An 18,727-nucleotide genomic window follows, 5' to 3' on the forward strand; every position below is an offset into this window, starting at 1 on the left:
CAGTTCAGCTCCTGGTCTCTTGCACTCGATACGTCGAACCACAGAGCCAGGCATACCAGCATCACGCACTTCAATCGCTGCATCAGCACCAGCGCATGCTGTGATGAGATACTCACCGGAGCGCGTGAATAATACACCGCGCTCTAGTAGTAAATGTGGAATCTGAGCCTTGTCATCGTCACCATCGGCAACTTCTTCTCCTCTCACAACCAGCTTGTCGTGGGATACCACATGACCGTTAATGGATACCATGTACAGTTCAGACTGCTGCTCTGCGCCATCATTCCGCTTCTCATGCTGATCATTCGTCGCGACGTATCCGCTACTGGACAGTCCGCCAGCCACCATACTGCTATTGTTGCTACTAGATTCACCGACCGTAAGCCGAGCCTTGTCATCCGAAAAGAGCGAATTCGCACGAGAGAAGCGGCCGCTACGCTGGGTCTTGTGAGTTGTGATGGAGTGAACCAGCGTGTCTCCTTGCGCCGAAATGACCATGTGAGCAACAGCAGACGTCTCCATCGGACCAGGTGTGAGGGCCAGAGCGTGGAGTGGTGTCGAGCCGCGGAGCGAGTGCAGCAGCAGCATGTTGTGCTTCGATGCACTGACGACCACATCTAAGTCCACATTAAGAGCAACAGCAACCACTGGACTCGTGTGGCCAACCAGCAGAACCCACGGCAGACCACCCACAGGCAGCTCCTTCTTGAGGAAGAGACGTCGCGAGCGAGAAGCCGAGAGCTTTGACAACGCCCAGACTGATACTGTGCAATCCTCACTGCCGAACGCCAATGCCAAATCGCCAGTAAAGTCGTCTTCGCTGCGCGCCATACACAGAATAGGCTTTTTGTGGAAGGCGATTCGTTGCAAAAGCTCGCCATCAGCAGCCCAGTGGATGCGCCAACTGCCGTCCCAATAGCCGCAGCTGATCATTTGCTCGTAGAACACGACACCTTCGCTCACGAGACATCCAGCAGGAAGCTTCCACCACTGGTCCACGTCCACCATCGAGAACGGGCACGAACGTACCGTATCAGGTACAGAGTTCAAGTAGCGTTTCGCCAAGACAACACCATCGCTATCCGTCGTGTACACGACAACGCCGTGGTCGTTGCTACCGGTGCTGTGCGCTCCCATTCCGGTGCCACTTCCTAGTCCAGGACCCGATCCAGTAAGTGCAGTAAGCGCCACGGCTTGATTCAATGCATTTGAAAAGCGCACACTCTTAACAGCAGCAGTGTGCTTGGACGGGAGGTCATGACGACGCACTTGTCGCCGCGAAGACAGCACGGCCATACTGTGTGAAGCAGGGTAGCGAGCCTCCAGTGCTTCATCCTGCGTCATACGTGCCGGGTGCGGCTTACGGAAAAGTTGGATCGGCACGGTACCACGCTGAACGAGCTTCGCACGCACACCATCGCTCGAGGTGCCGAGATCCAGACGCTCCGGGTAGCAAGCAATGTGGTACGAGTTCAGTGCATCCACAGCCGCAGATCCAGTCTGCTTGTTGCCAAAGATAAGATCAATCCAGTGGTGCAGGTTGCTGGACACGTAGTCGCTCTCGAGTGCCAGGCGGTGAAGTCGTACGAAGTCGTACGGAGACGCCGCCCAAGGAGGAAGCGCCACGTCACGGGCTAGACCTGCCGTCGCACTGACATCCTGTCCCGGTGTGAAGTGCCGAGCCAGGGTCTTGTTTCGAGCACTTGAGAACAGCTCTGGCAAGTAGAAAAACTCTGGAGTCAGCTCAAACATGTGCCGCTCGTCACTCGTGCACATCTGGAAGGCTTCAGGAACAGAATCGAACGTAGGTTCGCCAGCGGCCTTGAGGTGGAACTGCTGTTCCTCGCTGCCCAAAACAGCGCCAGTGAAAGGCGCTAGTCGGATCAAGAAGTACAGCACGGACTGCACGTGCGAGTACGTGTTCGCGTAGTGGAATGCTGGGATGGGAGTCTTGGGGTCCCAACCTTCGTACGTTGCACGCGCACGCTGAATAGCTTCAGCTGTTTGTGCTCCGATAGGCCGACGCAAGTCGCGATAAATGTCTTCGTCATCCAAGCGCAGCTCTGCCGATTCGTAATCCTTGATCACCCACGGGAAGACAGGGTACTGAGAAGGATCGTTGTATGAACGACCTGCCGACACGTTGAGCGCCATAAGATACTCAAAGTTGCTGATCTCACGACGCACCCACATATCTGTCCACTTGCTCTTGGAGAGCATTCGGTCAGCTGACAACAACCGCTTGCCCCACTTGGCGAGGCATGGCGGCTTTCGCTCTCTGAGCGTGGCATACACCAAATCGGCCTCTCCGTTGCTTTCCAGTCCAAAGAAGCACGAGCTTCCATCTACAAAGTAGATTTCGAGGCCGTTCTGGCCCTCCATAAGGAATCGCCGCCTGTGGATCACACGGATCACACGGACACCCCACACACGGCGCTTCAACTGGGACACGTACGCTGCATGGAGACGCTGCGCACCGCGCTGGCGAGCAGCAGTTCCTCCATCTTCGTTTGTTTTAAACGCATCTGCTATTCCACGTAAAGTCACGACACGTTCACCCTCAAAAACAATAGTCGCAGCGCCAATACGAAGCACACCATGCACCAAAACACCCGACGGCAGCACCAGATAAGCCTTGGTGCGGTACGGAGATCCCAGCGTTTTCCAGTGCTCGTGCTTGCTTGGGAACTTCTTCATCATGCGTGACGACGGCCCAGATGATCTTGGTTCGGTTGGGCTTGAAGGTTTAGTAGGTTCTTTCCTCGACATTTCCTCTCCTGCTGTATCCGGCGAGTCCTGCGGGTTAGCATCTCCGTCTTCTTCGGAAACATTCGAGAGGCTTCTGTGGGAGCCAGTCATTTCAGCACTGGTAGATCCTGACAAAGTAGTCGGACGAGCACCCGCAAGACGCTTAATACCAGAGGAGAACCGCGTAGATATCGTTCCAATGCGTCCCTTGGCTGACTTGACTGTGGTTGCCACATCAATGGATACAGCACGACGGTCTCTGATGGGCGAGTCGTCCTCGTTTACAGGAGTGACGTTGTCACTGACCTCTGGGGTGGGCGGTGCCAACGCCAACGGCGCAGTCGAAATGAGGTCCGGGTTTTGACCGATGATATCCAAGCGTGAAGACGCATCAACAACTTCGCCCACACTATCACTGCTGTGCATGCGATCACGCAGCATCGAGCGGGGTGGAACATCGTCTCTGCTGCCACTGGCTTCAAGCTGCGACGGACTACTGTCGTCATCCATATAGCCCACGTCACTGAGACGTCGAGCCAATCCAACGTAGGCCGGCTCTTCGCTTTCTCCGCCATCCGATCCATCTCCATCGCCGCCACTGCTAACAGTATGGGCTTCATCATCATCTTCCTCCTCCAGTGTCTGCTCTGTTGAATCACCCGATGCGTCATCCACAACGATTGAGTCCACTGGCGGCATCGTCAGTTCGTCTGCCATATTGTTGAGCATCTCGTTCTTCAGACTCGACAATTTAAAGTTATGTGAGATCGTATCATCCGTATCAGGGAGCAGACGACAGCGAATCCAGTTACTCGAAGTGTAGATATCCACACGCCAAAACTCGTTGTCACCCCAGAGACCGATGATAGTTCCATCGCCCACAGCATCCACCACCGCTTCTTCCTTCACTCCCCAGACATGACGCACGCCCCACTTGGCCAACACGCGAAGTTTCATCCAGTCATCAATATCCTTCGCCTTAACCCGTTCCAGCCAGACGTGGTCCTCGCCATTGCTAGAAGGAGGACCCAACGAAGTCAAAGAGCGAGTGAACTTGCTGATCCTCTCCAGCTCGAGCTTAGCACGATTCTTTTCATCCGCTTCCTCGTCAAACATACCAACGCGACGCATGGCGCGGATGTCGCGCGCATGGGCCATCTGTTCATGGTAGAAGCAGTCCCGGCGACGTACCTCTTGGTTGTTTGTGGTGAAGTCATTGCGACCAAGTAACTCAACTAGTTGGTCGGACGAACGAAGAGGCACGGACACCAAAGACGCCAAGATGCTGGCCAACTTGACTGCTGACTCGGACCAGCACTTTCGTCGTACGCGGTCAATCAGAGCCGAGAGCTCTGGAATCAGCCAGAGCAAGAGCGTTGTTTCATCTCCTGGAGAAGCCTTGATGCACTCGCTTGCAGTGACCAGTCCAGCCGTTGTGGTCAAACCGTTGGAACCTGAGCGAGAGGGCGCAAAGCACGAGTCGAACTGCGCGATCTCGTGGCCTAAGCCCATCGCGTTGATGAAGTACTCTAGTTTGTTGATACGCTGGAAAAACACAGAGTTGGCAGGAAGTCGCAGCTTGACCGACGAGAGCTCGTCGTTGTCGCTGCCATCTCCACTGGCTGCAGCCTCGTGGTCGTCAGAGATGAGAACGAGGTACAAACACCGTAGCAGCAGCTGTAGAATCTGTCGCATCGGTCCGCCAGGATGAGGACGAGCGGAAATGTTGCTCCCTCCTGACAACGGAGTCGTCGGTGGGTTGGCTGCAGATGCACTTGACACGACACCAGTTGGCAGCAGGTTAAATCCAAAGCCAAGCATACTCGTACCAGCACTGGAGCGAGCTGCAGAGCCCAAAGATGGCGGACTTTGCAGTCCGCTGTCCATCTGACGGGTTGGCGTACTGTTACGACGGTGAGCATTGCTGGATCGTCGCGCGAAGCTGGCATCGGAATTTGAGTGGAAGTGAGAGGCGAAGTGCTGCCAGATGCCGAGAATCGAGTCAACCAGCTCGGCTTCGTGCCAGATAGCCCGCTCACACTTCCAAAAAACCAAGCTCTGAGTAACATCATCGGTACCCACCAAAGTGCTCGGATCAACCCCGCCCAGTGTATCCGGGTCATAGTGAAGCACTACAGCAGCTGCAAGTGAAGCCAGACTCTCAGCGTTGCGCCACAGAATAGACTCCCGCGATGGGGTGCCCTCGTTAATTCGCAGATTCATCTCAGCCGAGAGCATTTCATTCATCTTGTCCAGCGTAGTCTTGAGCAACGATACCACAACCACTTCAAGCTCCTCCGCAGAGGCAATAAACCGGGAGAGTGTCGTGAACGGGTCTTGCAGTAAGAACCAGGCCATCTCGTTCGACTTCACTTCCAGACAGATCATGGACGAGATGACGTCGTACGACATCATCGTGATGAAGTCCACGCATCCACTGGGCTGGTACACGGACATCAACTCCACGAGCGCCAACTTCATGCGGCTTGACATGTCGTTGAAGCAGCTCGCACTCACACCTTGTTTCTTACGATCACCGTCCCCATGCAATGCCAAAAGACCGCGGACAAAATCCACGTCGTCTTGTGTGATTATAGAGAACAGCGCATTCACACGAACCTCGTCGGGCTCTTGCGTGTTCAACACCATGTCTCGCAGTCGACTCATAGGGACACCGGGACAGCCGTGCAGTTCGATACCAAAGAGCGACGGAGGCGGAGACGGGGGGCTGTCATCCAGACGCTGAGGATCGCCACGGAGACTAAGAATGGACTCGATGATAGGAACCTGCTCCGTTGTTGACGATTCAGTCGCAGTGCCACCCATGCTCGAGATACTTCCAAAGATGAGGATGTGACGGTTGATAGCGCTGGCTATAGTGGACGACGCGAAGATAATCTTGAGGTGGCGAATAGCAACCATGCGAATCGTGACCGAACTGGCACGTACCAGGCCCAAGAAAGCAGGCATCATGTTGTCGTGCCAAATCGTCGCAGTGGCTAGCACATTTTCGTCAATTAGTGCATCGAATGCTGCTGTTTTTCCATCGAGAGCTTTCATATTCTTTTCTGTCACTTGAATTCCCAAAATCATGAGCAGGATCTCAGAGTAAACTCCCATGGACACGGGCCTCTTCTCAGGTTTCAGCGAATGCATGATCAAATACGCATCACCAACAGAAAGCTGGATCTTGTCCGGGTTGTTCACCATCTCACGGTCTTGAGTGCACTCACACTTCAAGTAGAGATACGTTCGCAGCAAGCGCAACGTCATGACACGAATGACATCGTTCGAAAACTCTAGTAATGGCAACCAGATGCGAAGACCACCCAAACGACCGAAGAGGTCCAGCATTCCAGCAGGAGCCGTGGGTTGAATAGACAGCTCAATCAGTAGCTGGAGCAGGTCCGGCAAATCGGTCTCGGGTACGTTTTCGACGACAGAGCCACTGCCATCTAGGTCGCTTTCAGGTATGCTCTTCGTGCTAGATGAAGACGAGACAGTAGCTGACGATGGCGCTCCATTCGACGGTCCAACCTCTTGAATCGCCGGCGTTCCATCAATGTTCATTCCTGGAACCATGGGGTTACTTGGCTTTCCAATCATACAGAAAATAAGAGAACGCGTGCTCTCGTAGGACAACTGAGACTTCACTTCCTTACCCTTTCCAGGGAAAGTCATAACCGAACCGGCAGCCTTGGGCGGGGGGGATTCACACAGCACGATCTGGATCATTGCCAACACACGCTTCCGTAAGACATCAATCTCTTCCTGAGAGAAATCTCGAGCGCGTCGAAGTGTTGTTGACGAGGGGGTCTTCCAGTAGATCCACGACAGACAGCGCAGAAAGTGGCGTGTGGAAGCCGGAGACAGATTCTTACTGTCCTTACGAGTCATGATCTCCAGTTTGTCGAACATACTTTCCTGGAGATCCACCGGAGCATTCACCCAGATACGAAAGTTAAATAGCAGGAATTTGTAAATCTCGTCCGCCAGAATTCGGTCCGAAATGACGGCGCTACGAAGCCGCTCGATGGCGATTAGCAGCTCAGAAGTCAAGTACTGCGGTGGCAGCGAGCGCATCAGCAATGCCATAAGACGTACACCTTGGCTGCGTCGGAAGATAAACTTGTTGACCAGTGAATGACGCATGATCTCCGCGATCAACAGCATAACCTTCGGGATACTGCGCACGCCCATCGGACGTGCAATCAGGTCGCTCATTTGCTTGAGGAAGTCCGAGTCCTCGTCGAACTGGGTCGTTAGCGCTACACTAGTTCCGGCCAAACTGATCCTTGCAACAAGTGTGTTCTCTGACGCATCGTCTGCGTTTCCATTAGAATTTGTAGCCGTGGCACTCACCGTCGATACAGCCGCAGTAGTAGACGTCACTAATAACGGGAGACAGACCAGCGGTCCGCCTAGCTGTGCCACCGCTTGTTTAAACGTTCCAGCATGTCTTAATCTCACTCCCGCACTAGCCGCAGCTGCGTGGTAGTCATTGCCACTGGAATCGTAGCACAGACCCTTGAGCCGGTCGCAGTGTCGGGCATCGTAAGCGAGCAGCAGTCCGTCGGTCGAGTTTCCTGATGCGTTTGATCCTCCTGGCGCTCCTGGCGCGCCACTAACGCCGCTGCCCGATGAAGTGGACGACGACGAGATGTACGAGTTGAACTGGAACACAAGTGCATCATATTCATCCACGCTGCGAATATTGTTGATGATACTGGCAGGTAAAGCCTGTCCAAAGAGCGCTGTTGGGCCCAGAAGAATCCGTAGTGCGTTAGTTCCATTGCTCTCTCGCATAGCCAAATACGCCTTGACCACTGGAGCCATGAGCGCTGTATTCGGGTATGCCAGACGCACACTCTGTCGCAATTCCGAGTTCAGATACACGTCCAACTTGGATCCACGGAACTGACGGTGTGTGTGTGTGATACACAGGAAATGCCACCTGCCGGGCGTCACGAGATCCGGTACTTCCACGTGCCCGTCATTCTTTCGCTTGTCAAAGCTCGTAATCATCAGCGACGAGCGCAGGAAGGAACACGTGATGCCCACTCCGGTTTTACCGCAAAAAGTGAAAAGCGGCGCGACTTCTTCCGGCAGAAACTCAAATTTTATCCACGCACAAAAGGTGTATCCAGTGTTGGGAAAAGCCGGCAGCACAGGCATCAAAAGACCCGAAAACTCGCCATTGAGATCGAAGAAAGACGCGGGTCCAAACGAGTCCCGTGCGATCATCTCGAGTGTGGACAAATAGTAGCTCACAGCCTGATCGTCAGGCTCCTCGTGCACCATGCGCATGCTTCGAAAGACCGCGAGCATGGCCTGGATGTCGTCGATATTGACGGAGTGGTAGGCCAAGTAGAGGAACACACGCAGCAGTTTCTTGAGCACTGCGAGGGGCAGATTTGGGTCTGCGAACAGGCCTCGCTCGCTGAGGAAGCTTAGGATCGCACGCTGTAGCCCAGCGGTGGAACAAGCCTCCACATTGCCGCAGCTGCTACGTACGAGACTGATAAGCGCTTCAAGCGCGCGGATTTGCTCACTTTCGTCCAGCACGCCGATAATGTCAGTGAAGATCGTCTTAAGACGCGAAGGGCGTCGGATCTGCAAGCGCGTAGCCTCCGCCTCGCTGTATTCCTTCCCGCCCACTGCCAATGAAGAGTGATGGTCATTGTAAAATCAGATTTATAAAAAAATATTGTCAACAAGGGACGACGTACGAAGCTCGCGCAAGAAGACGGAGACAACGTCCTGCGCCTCCTCGAGCTCCATGGTCGCGCGGGGTTCGAGAGGGGGGAGACGAAGCTTCGGGATGTGGGAACTGATCCGCACTGCGAATGGCTTCCCCACAAACCCTAAACCCCTCAACGAAAACCCGTCTCCTTACAAAATTCAAGTCATTTGGTCAGTGATTGAAACCCGCGCCTTTGCAGCTCTTGGGGATTGGCTAATAGTGAGATGGATACATTTGAGGTGTTGCTGCGCTAGAAGTTCGTCATGGCCACGGGTTTGGCTACCAACGTCTGGATGAGCTTACGAAGCGCATTAAGCTCTTTCTGCTCGATGAGTTCGAACTGTCGCGCAAACAGGATAAAGCGCTTGAAGCAGAAATTCAGATGCGATTCGGCTTGCAGTGCTACGTAGTCCTGCAGGTGGTTGTGATACACGTGCCCGTAGACGCGGAACAGGCGCTTGAGGATGTTGCGTGCTGTGCGCATATTCTTGGGGTTGCATTCTCCGCTGCCATTGCTGCTCGTAGCAGTAGAGTAGGATTCAGGAAAGAGCTTCGGGTCGTCGAGCTGTCCATCTACCCATTCGAGCAGTCGCGCAACGTACTCCGCTGCTGGCAGCGAGATCGGTGTCACTTGCTGCACGCCGTCTGCCCAAAGATACGTATAGCATGGCCCCGCTGACATCTGTGGACACGTGCTGTGTGTGCAGAACTCGGAGATTGTGTTGAACAGCATACTGATCTCGTTAAAGAAGTCGATCACGTGAACGGCGATCCACTCATCGAGTTGGCAGCCCTCGGGCAGCTGGATACAGTCCGCGAGGTCCAGTCCACTCGCCATGGAGTCCTTGATATGGCGGTGCAGATTCCATGTTCGCGTGCCGGAGACGTGCTTCGTGCGTGGACAAATACTTTGCTCTTGGTTACGCACATGATTGGACATGACGCGAATGGGGTCGCTTGGCTGCATCTTTTTGGGAGAAGCAGTTGCAGTCGGATAGCGCGGTGAGGACGGTTTAACGCTTCGAGCAGGATCTTCCACATGGCTATCGTTCGCATTGTTATTATCGATATCGCTGTCGCTTGAGCTTTCAGCTACCCCAGCATCGTTTGCACACTTTTCATGGACTTTGACCTGAGCCTGCTGCTGTTTCTTCTCTGTTGCAAGGGCTCGATACCCGCTCAAATGTTTCTGAAGAGTTGTTACTTCAGCCTGCATCCAGCTAGCTGTAAGAGCTTGTTGCTGAATCAATAGCTATTCAAACCAAGGAAATTTTGTTAGCAAGAAGGGGCACGGAAATATAGCAGCTGTCTGACTACCTTTTCGATTGCCTGTCCTGCGATTTCCGGTAAATCATTCGCTAACACAGCAGCAACGTCAGCAAGGATCTCGTCGTCGATCTCCTTAAATCGTGCAAAAGCGACTTGGTATTTCGATCGGTTCTGCAAAGTAAACACAGCGTGAGAGAGCTTGTATTCCAACCCTTTGTTTTCTTTCAGTGCATACTCACACGACGAAGACGAGTAGACTCGTGGCGAGTCGTTGATTGAAGTTCTTCTACCTTTCGTTCATATCGAAGCACGACACGATTGGCACTATTACGGTGGTCGCACCTCAGCTACTCGACATTATATGAATGTCAGTCAGTCTACAATTTTATGGCCATTGCGCAGCTTGTACCTTGAGCTGCGGAATACCAGACAAAATGGTCTGCAATGGTGCAATCGAGTTGGTTTGAAACGTGGCGACATCCGCCAAGAGTTTGCGTGCTTCTGCTGCTGCTAGCTGCTGCTTGTCTTCCTCTCCATAAAGGCTATGTACACACGAGCCGAGATCGCGACTAGAGGCGACCACCTCTGAACACAGCGAAGTCAGACATTAATACGACTTGGACCAAGCGAAATCACTTACCACAAATTGCTTGGCAGTGTCGGGACAGCTTGTTAATCGTGTCCTTCAGACCTACTAAATGTATACCACAAGATTAACTTTTCGCACAGCAAACGCGTTTAACGCTCGTTACCTTCAAAGCGCTCCAGACGCACAACCATTTCGGCGAACTCGGTGTTGTGATTGCCATTACTTTCAACCTCGGATTTCTTTGTGGCAAAAGACGATGTGGTACTCTCGGACACGCCTCCGCTACCGAAAAACTTGCGCAGCATGCTTGATATACTGCAAATGCTTCTCACTGTCTGCGATGCAAATAAATGCCTTGATGATGCGTGTCGTAATCAGTTTCTTCTAATGGTGCGAGCCCAAAAATGGCTGCAAAACCGTAGCCGTGCGTTCAATGACTACATGTACATGTAATAATACGTGTACCTCGAAAGAATAAGCCAACTTAGGCTAAGCTTTCATGGATAGGCGGCGCCTCCTATTAATACATGCACTATTAAACTTCCGCCACTTCGTAGAGGAAACCATGACTCGTACTTATTCCAGGAGCTGCGCCACACCATTTGTAACGGAGTCTATCTTGGTCTATTTACTCCATCACCATGCTTCCGCATCGTGTCCCCGTGGCGGCGTCTACGAAGCTACGCGCACCGCCGCGGCAGAAGATCATTTACTACCTGCTGTGCTTCCTAGGCGTGATAACGGTAGTGCAAATGTTGCGGTTTCTGTATGGCAAGTGCGATACACGCGTGCAGATGTCGTCGCTGCTGACCAAGACCTCACGTATCCTCCAGCGCAACAATATCGAGTACTGGCTGGACAAGGGCACGCTTCTAGGTGTACACAGAGATGATGGACTTATTCCCTGGGAGTATGATGTGGATATAGGCGTTATGAACGCAACGTGCTCCGAAATTTCAACGCTCAAGAGTGAATTCGAGGCTGTCGGACTCACGGCCTACGACCGCGACGATGACATCCCGCATAAAGTCAAGCTAACGTACGATACTGAGAACCATAAATTGTACTGTTCGGACCCGAGGCTACACGACCCGTGTATCCGTGTGTACGACACGGCAGACATCAGCACATGGGTGGACATTTACTGGTATGTGGAGTTGACACACGAAGACGTGGCGAAGGATCGCGAGAATGTGCTAGTTCCACCTGGATACGACGAGGAAGACAGTCTCATATGCTGCTCGGAAGGCCTGCAAGCACACACAGAGCACATGTGTTGTGGAGGTTGTGTACCGCGCAAGGCGCTCTTTCCGTTGCAACGTACGAACGTGAACGTCCACGACGGTGTCAACCCTGTTCAGGAACAACCCGTGCCGGCTGAAGTAGCGCAGTTCCTATCGATTCAGTACGGCAAAAACGCGTTGACGAGTCGCGAGATCAAGGTAAGAGGACGAGACGCTTGTTTTTGGCCGTTGTTGCACCAGTGTTGATTTTTCTTATTCTCTACAGGGTTGGAAGGGTGTGGTGTGCGGGTTTTGGACGAGTCCGCTGCTATTTATGGTACATCTGGCCCTGCTCAATGGGGTGTTAGTGGCGCTGGTGATGTACTACCGACGCCGGTGCCCAACTGGCAGCTCCAAGCGGCGAAAACTCTAGAAGACCAACGGCAAGTAGGTATACGCCTGAGGCCAACGCACCAGCGTCAAGACACGCAAGATACACAAACACAGAGCGAAAGGCTGCCGCGGCGTGTGCAACTGTGCCGCCCACGTATTAATCCGACTTGGCTTCAGCAAGAATTCCCGCAAATGTCGCGGACCTGACGTCGCAAAGGATACAGTGCTTGCCATGCTTTGCATTGCACTCTCGTCGCAGCTAGCGCCATCCGTACGCGCGAGGCGGTACGAGGCAGTGCGGTGCAGAGTGGTGTGCGATCGTCGAGGGGAGTGAATGTAGTCCAAGCAAACTGAGCCTGCGCCTAGCTTTCTATTTTTACTTCAGTTGGTTTCGTGCGTCTTTTCGCATTCGCTTTCGTTCGCGCCATTCCATGCGGCGATCTATTTTCCGCAGGTTATCTACCGTTTTTCCTCCTGTCAGTAAGATGTTGCACTTCCCGATTCATCGCCTTCGACGGGGATAGGGTATTGTGTCCGCTGTCGCTCTGTCACTGACCGTCTCTGTCGCTACAAAACGACAACAGCTTTCATTATCCAATTTTACTTGTTGAGCTCAAGCGGTCGCAGTCTTTTTCAAGTGTTCTTGACTGGCTTGACCTGTTGTGTCCATTTTGAGGATCCACACGCTGGCCACAATCACACGCACGCGACATGGACGACGAGTTCGCTACGCCACCGCGGCGCCTGAACCCCAAGCGATTGCACCGCAAAGCCGAATCCTCTCCCGAGGTGCTAGAACAGCAGCAGCGTTTAAAACGCGAGATGAACCTCACGCGCGAGCTCATCGACTTCGATTTGATCAAAGGGTACGACTTGTGGCTTAGTGGTCTCTACAAGTGGTGCTAACGACGTTGTACCTGCAGGTCAGCGCTTTTCCACACAAAACCTTCAAGCCATGACCGCAAACTCGTGCAAGAGGGGTTTACTCGCGCGCTACTCGTGCCATTTCACGCTAAGTTTTGGAGACAGAAGCCATGGATCTACGAGACAGCGACGGCGCTCTACGTACTGCACGGCGTGGCTGTGTGCATCTACTTCTTCTACAACAAGAGCACGTCACCGCACAACTCGTTCGAGGTGTTCTTCCCAATCTTCTTGTTATTTCTTGTGGCAATTGGCTACGGTCGGGTATCGAGCGCATTGCAGGCGCCGGATACTGATGTGGCGATGAAGATTCTGTCTCCCATTATCAAGCAGGCAGAAACCGCATGCAGCTCCGAGTCCGACACGTCACTTGCAGCATCAGGATTGGGATCAGGACTAGCGGAATCCGAGAACTCGGACGGCACGGATAGCGACGAAGACAGTGGCAACTCGTCCTCGTCCAGTGACGAGTCGAGCCCCAACGACGACATGTTCCCACACAAAAGTAGCTCCGCCCCCACCTCCCCGAAACGCGTACGTTTGGTTGCTGCGTTGTATTTCCTCAAGTGCAACACCGAAAAAGTCACATGTTTTGTGGATGATTGTGCAGGTGATGCGAGCTGCTTTGGCTAAACCGCCGATGTCGTTACCACCGCGCGTTCCGCTGTTGAATGGAGGTTTGGACAGTGTGGCGGACCAGTTTGCTAGAAGACGAGTGACTGTCTGTGTTTGGGAGGATGGTGTTCCGGTGAAACGAGCGATGTCCATCACTGAACTACGGAATACAATCCTCGCTAAGGTGAGAAAAAGACTGCTTCTCCTAAAAAAATATGTAAACCTAATTAGTATGTGTCGTTGCGCTCTCTAGGTGAAAGCGACGCCTACGCGGGTATTCTACCGCAAGGTAGCGGATGTATCTGCAGTAATACTCGCTCTGGTGCCGATCGCATTGCGATGCGCGGTTAAATGCCATGAGCTCGACTGTGTCGCAGTATCGCAGGATTCCCTTGAAGTGCTCTCGTGGATATCTAATCTGTCCAAGGAACTATCCGCGTACCGGCTGTACATGCACGCACAGGAACTCGCGTCTGGCGCGTCAGTCATTTCAATCTCGTGCATTCTGTCGACGTATTACTTGGCTTCCATCATTTTTACTGCGCTCGCAGATGCCGAAGTCACGTACCACCGCCGCTTTTTGTAAGTATAGCAGTTTGAAACTTGTCATTCTGCACTCTAACGCGTTTTGTTTGTGATGCTGTTTTACAGATATGCCAAGTGCTTTACTGCGCTGACGTCCTCGCGGCGCTCGCGTTTGGCAAAGCTTCCGCACTTCCGGTTAAAGAACGTGGTGAACATCAAGGCGTGGATCTCGCTGCGAGGCGGACGCACATGGCTGAAGCGTCAAGGCCGCCAACGTGCAGCAGATGAAATCGTGTCGACGTCGTTCCTTATCATTCTCGTGCTGCTTGTCGTCATGGGCATGCAGGCCGTTTCGGACGGATCTGGCTCCATCTCACCTGAGAGCATTGTCCACATCGAAGTAGCAATTTGGTGTATGCTGTCTTCGTACGTTGCATGGGTTTACTTGTTGATGTGTTGCGTTGAAGTGCGCTGACCCACATTCTTGGCTGCTTGTCCGTGCAGTGTGTTCATGTTGCGTTTCATGATGCTGGGCTCCAACATCAACAAGAAGTACCAGAACACGTCGCTGCTTCTGACTGAACAGATGAATGTTTACCTTCGTCTGCTGGCGAAACCTCACAAGAAGGAGAAGCTTCTGGTCTCCAACAACGTGTTGAAGCTCGCGTGCAAACTGCTAAAGGTACGTCTCTGAAACGAGCATTATGAACTGTGGTCGCTCGTGCTGACCCTTTGTATCTGGTTTTCGTTCTACAGGAGCTGAACTCGCCCAATAAGGTGTCTGGCTTGACTATGAACCCGCTTCTGTACAACCTCACGCGCGTGGTGGTCTTGTCGGCCTTCTCGTCCACAGCGTCCGACTTTTTCGGCTTCAAGCTGAAACTCTGGAAGCTCAAGGCCTAAGCAGACGAGCTATAGACAAGGAGCAGCACTTGTTGGACGAAAAAGGAGATGGACAGGCAGGTCGGAATGGACACTTATGCAATGAAAGCGCACGACTGCCTCCGAGGCAGTGCCTCGTGACAACGAGCGGGAGGTTGAAGGCGTGAGGCGTCGAGCAAGTTATTACTTACACGCGAAGTGCCCCAGAAGGCTTCTGGCAGGAGCACTACAGCCCTCGTCGATTACGCGTCGTATTTTACGACCAAGGCATGCACAATACCGGTAGATAAGGGCAGATAATACTGTACACACTGCTGCACAACCTTGTCCTCGCATGGCGAGTGTTACGCGCACATGGTTTCCAGCTCACATGAGTAGAAGTGCCAGATATGCATGACAGGATGTGGAATGGGACGCTGAAGAACCGACTCGCTCATGCTGGTGCTGGAAGAAACTTGACACGACGACGGAAAGCTATCGGAAATGAGAAGGGAAGGCAGTACATATCAGGGTTTGATGATGATGATTTGTCTGAACAATTGCTCATAAGTTACTCTCAGCTTGCTAGAATACTGTACGTGGGCCTTCCTTTGAGACCTGAGTTGATAAATGATTTGGCATCTAAAATGGGGGCGTCGGGAACTCGCGCGACGTGCGCAGTAGTAACGACTCTAGCTTGGATGGCTTGGTCGGGCAGATGGGCGTTCGATCCACCTCGGCATCTGCGATTCCCATGACCTGTGGTTCCTCGGCGAACGACACGCGCGAGGGCGTGCGCTTGGGCTGAACAGACGGCTTCTGAAGTGTGTCTACCATTGCGTGGTCCACTTTGAGGCGTTGGTACTTGAGCGTAAAGCGCTTCATGTACGAATCAGCGGCCAGCAAAAAGGGCAGCGCCTGTTCGGGTTTGTTCTCGTGCCAGAGCTGAGCGCCGCGGTCCCGCGCGATGGACATGGCGCGCCACAGCACTGAAATATCGCGGCTGCTGGCATCGAAGCCGCTGAGCAGCGGGAACTCGCTGACAGCGGATGGACTGGTGGGCGGTGTGGCGACGGCTTCTTGCGCCTGAATGAGCGCCATGGTCCACATCTGCTCGGCTTCCATGTGCAGCGTTTCGTGACGCTCTGTCTGCTCCAGGAGCTGCGCCATGCGGTTGCGCGCCAGCTCCAGAAATCGCACACACGTGTGCTGCTCGTAGACGCCCATCTCTTTCAGAACAGCGAGCTCCTTGGCAATAGAGAAGAGGTTGCGCTCCATTACGACGCTGTTCATGTCCGAGGCCCAGGCTTCCACGAGAATCATCTTAAGCTTGAGCTGCAACGAGAGGCCCATGAGGCTGCGGCGCAGTAGGTCCTCGCTCCGGCTGGCGTGCTTGACTGCAGCGGTCTGCTGGAGTGCGGCGCGGACGGGGCTGGACGCCATCGAACGCGGCGACATGCTCAGCGGCATGGCCAGAATCTTGCTAGAGTCCACGGGTTCAATGCTGCGGCGCCGCTTCTTGCTGGCGGGCGTGGTCGTGTCGGCGATAGGCAGCACGGTCATCATGTTACGAAGTTGGGAGATGGTTCACACTACGGGCTAAACGCCCTGGTACGCACTCCTTACTGCGGCTAAAATGTAGTAGCGATGAGCTCGACCTTTTAGAAAATGAGGCAACCACAGGAGCCGACTGTGGATTTTCCGGACCAGCCAGTCATAGAGACAGCCAGTGTAAACCGCAAGGGTAACGGCCAGAGCCGAGACACTGCCTTGATACCGCCCACTGTCACTGGTGGATTCAGAGAGCAGGTTTGGGGAAGCACGCTTATGGAGTTTTCCGGCTCCCTTGCCTCATGCCCACGCTGGCAACAGGTCACCGACAGTCGGTCCGACTGTCGCTGCGGCGCAGAGTCCCGAGGCATGCACTGGCCAGAGCGGGCAAGAAGTCGCCGGAGCGGGTCGTTGTACTGTACCCATACTGCATGCGGCGGGCTCTCCTCGGAGCCCGCTATTGGCGCAAACCCGCGACTATCCGACAAGAAGCGGCCGCGCAGAATCAAGCTGTGATGCTAGTCGTAGCATTCAGCGGGATCGTCACAAGTCGCAGACATAATGTTTCGGAGGCTGACGTGCGGCAAAATTGCCTGAGGGTGCGATCCCTGCAAAACGGATGCACCGGAAATAGCGGGTGAATGCTGTCTGAGTCAAAGTGCAGGATAGCTGCGGCATGTGGGACCTTTTCGGATGGGACCCTCGTGATTGACGTAGGCAACACTGACATCTCCATAGACTCGCGCGACGCCAGAAACATGGCACACGCCTTCAAGGCGGCCTTGTGCTCTTCGCCTTTTCTCAAGGGTTGATAAAAATAACCTACTGAAGTGGATGCCTTTACGCTCAAGTATGAATCTTCCACTCTCGGGCAAAGTTTTACTTACCGGTAAAGTACATGTAATACAATGTACTTGTTTCCACAAAGCTCCTCGATTTGCGACTGTAGTGTACAGAACTGTACATGGAGTTGTCAAGCCTATTCGGTAAGCAACCCTTTACTTAATTCAAGAGGTTTCGTCAAGCGGCTTGATTCAAGAAAAACGAGCGGTAGGATGACAACATGGTGGTCGACATCGAAACCATCTTTAGAGCGATATCAGATCTTCTCGTCGTCAAGTTGGACTGCGCAACATCGACACGGCCACGGCGAGCTGAGCTAATACGCGTACATGTACATGAAGTCGGAGTGTGCCGGTGTCGGCATCAAGTACAGCGGATGTGTTTATTACACACACGCGGCAGGTGGTAGCAGCGCTGCTCGCAGGACCTAGATCGCTTAATCAGCCGATGGAAAGCGGACGGATCGGCGTCGATGAGGCGCGTTAGCTCACGATGGCATGGACGATGATCAAGGCGGAGTGCGGGGGCACACCGGATGTGTCTGAGCCGGGATCCACAGAGCACTCAACCGGCTCGGCTTCGCCGCAGATAAGTTATTTGTGCCGAAGGCGAGCCGGTCAGCACAGTCCGTGCTTAATTCAAATGCACGGTCGAAGACCTCCGGGCAAAGCGACCCGCGCGACTCGACTCGAATCCACTCGTACTTTTTCTATCGAATAGCTCCAGATTCATTTCTGGAACTTCCAGACTGGAGGCGCCGCCGAATATCTTTCGGACACATCGATTCTGAATCACCGCAGGCTGGATTCCAGCATCCCCTCACAGGCGGTGGCGCACTTGCGCAATGCAAATGGCTCATGGTGCTCTGCAGCATTGCTGTCTCTGTAGTCCGGCTTTCAGTGTCGCCCATCGAGTCTCGTTATCCTCAAGTGGCTACGCAAGTGATTGAAGTGATTAAAAATTTACCGTATCAATACGTTCGGGCGAACGCACTGTACGTTGAAGCGCGCGAGTACACGTACATGTACATGTAATGGCTACGACTCCGACTGGAATGGCTTCGCTCGAGCATCCTGCAAAGATCGCTTGAGGCCACCCATAAAAGCATTAATCGCAGAAGCTGTTGCCGTCGAGTTTGTCCTTCAGCGGGAGCCCAACTCCCGGTCGCGTACGTGACCAGAGTCAGCCGACCCTCTATCAAACAGGCCCTGTAATACGAGAGTTATGCGCAAACGGTAGAAGAAAAAGGTGAAAATGGAAATCGAGGCCTAGATGGTGTGTAGGTGAAGAGAACATTAGTTTCTGAAATAAGAATTTGTTTCGTTCAGAAAACTTTAGTTTCTGGAATAACTCAGTTTTGGAAAACGATTTTTTTCGTCCAGAAATTTATTCCGCTATTCCAGGAATTGGAATATCGATCGGTAATCTATCCGTCATTTATTC

The 18,727-nt window shown here is 53.3% G+C and overlaps 5 protein-coding genes across 5 annotated transcripts; 2 read left to right on the forward strand and 3 right to left on the reverse strand.

The window, feature by feature from the left end:
* Positions 1-61: 61 nt before the first annotated feature.
* Positions 62-8,429, reverse strand: PITG_01815 (uncharacterized protein; the record flags this gene model as incomplete). Its single annotated transcript, XM_002908375.1, has 3 exons — positions 62-68; positions 113-8,254; positions 8,314-8,429. 3 exons carry the CDS (start codon positions 8,427-8,429, stop codon positions 62-64), a joined length of 8,265 nt encoding a protein of 2,754 aa, XP_002908421.1.
* A 312-nt stretch (positions 8,430-8,741) lies between these two features.
* Positions 8,742-10,654, reverse strand: PITG_01816 (uncharacterized protein; the record flags this gene model as incomplete). Its single annotated transcript, XM_002908376.1, has 6 exons — positions 8,742-9,743; positions 9,809-9,931; positions 10,000-10,107; positions 10,170-10,345; positions 10,401-10,454; positions 10,513-10,654. The coding sequence occupies 6 exons, from the start codon at positions 10,652-10,654 to the stop codon at positions 8,742-8,744; spliced, it is 1,605 nt and encodes a 534-aa protein (XP_002908422.1).
* Positions 10,655-10,990: 336 nt separating this feature from the next.
* Positions 10,991-12,005, forward strand: PITG_01817 (uncharacterized protein; the record flags this gene model as incomplete). The annotated part of the gene is made up of 2 exons (XM_002908377.1): positions 10,991-11,791; positions 11,859-12,005. The coding sequence occupies 2 exons, from the start codon at positions 10,991-10,993 to the stop codon at positions 12,003-12,005; spliced, it is 948 nt and encodes a 315-aa protein (XP_002908423.1).
* Positions 12,006-12,589: 584 nt separating this feature from the next.
* On the forward strand, positions 12,590-15,233 carry PITG_01818 (homeodomain transcription factor, putative; the record flags this gene model as incomplete). The annotated part of the gene is made up of 7 exons (XM_002908378.1): positions 12,590-12,831; positions 12,889-13,423; positions 13,500-13,688; positions 13,758-14,086; positions 14,156-14,455; positions 14,534-14,711; positions 14,786-15,233. 7 exons carry the CDS (start codon positions 12,677-12,679, stop codon positions 14,930-14,932), a joined length of 1,833 nt encoding a protein of 610 aa, XP_002908424.1.
* Positions 15,234-15,423: 190 nt separating this feature from the next.
* PITG_01819 (uncharacterized protein) lies at positions 15,424-16,546 on the reverse strand (the record flags this gene model as incomplete). The annotated part of the gene is made up of 1 exon (XM_002908379.1): positions 15,424-16,546. One exon carries the CDS (start codon positions 16,454-16,456, stop codon positions 15,533-15,535), a length of 924 nt encoding a protein of 307 aa, XP_002908425.1.
* Between the last annotated feature and the right edge of the window lie 2,181 nt (positions 16,547-18,727).

The sequence above is a fragment of the Phytophthora infestans genome, genomic scaffold, assembly GCF_000142945.1.
Source record: "Phytophthora infestans T30-4 supercont1.2 genomic scaffold, whole genome shotgun sequence".
Taxonomy (NCBI): Eukaryota; Oomycota; class Peronosporomycetes; order Peronosporales; family Peronosporaceae; genus Phytophthora; species Phytophthora infestans.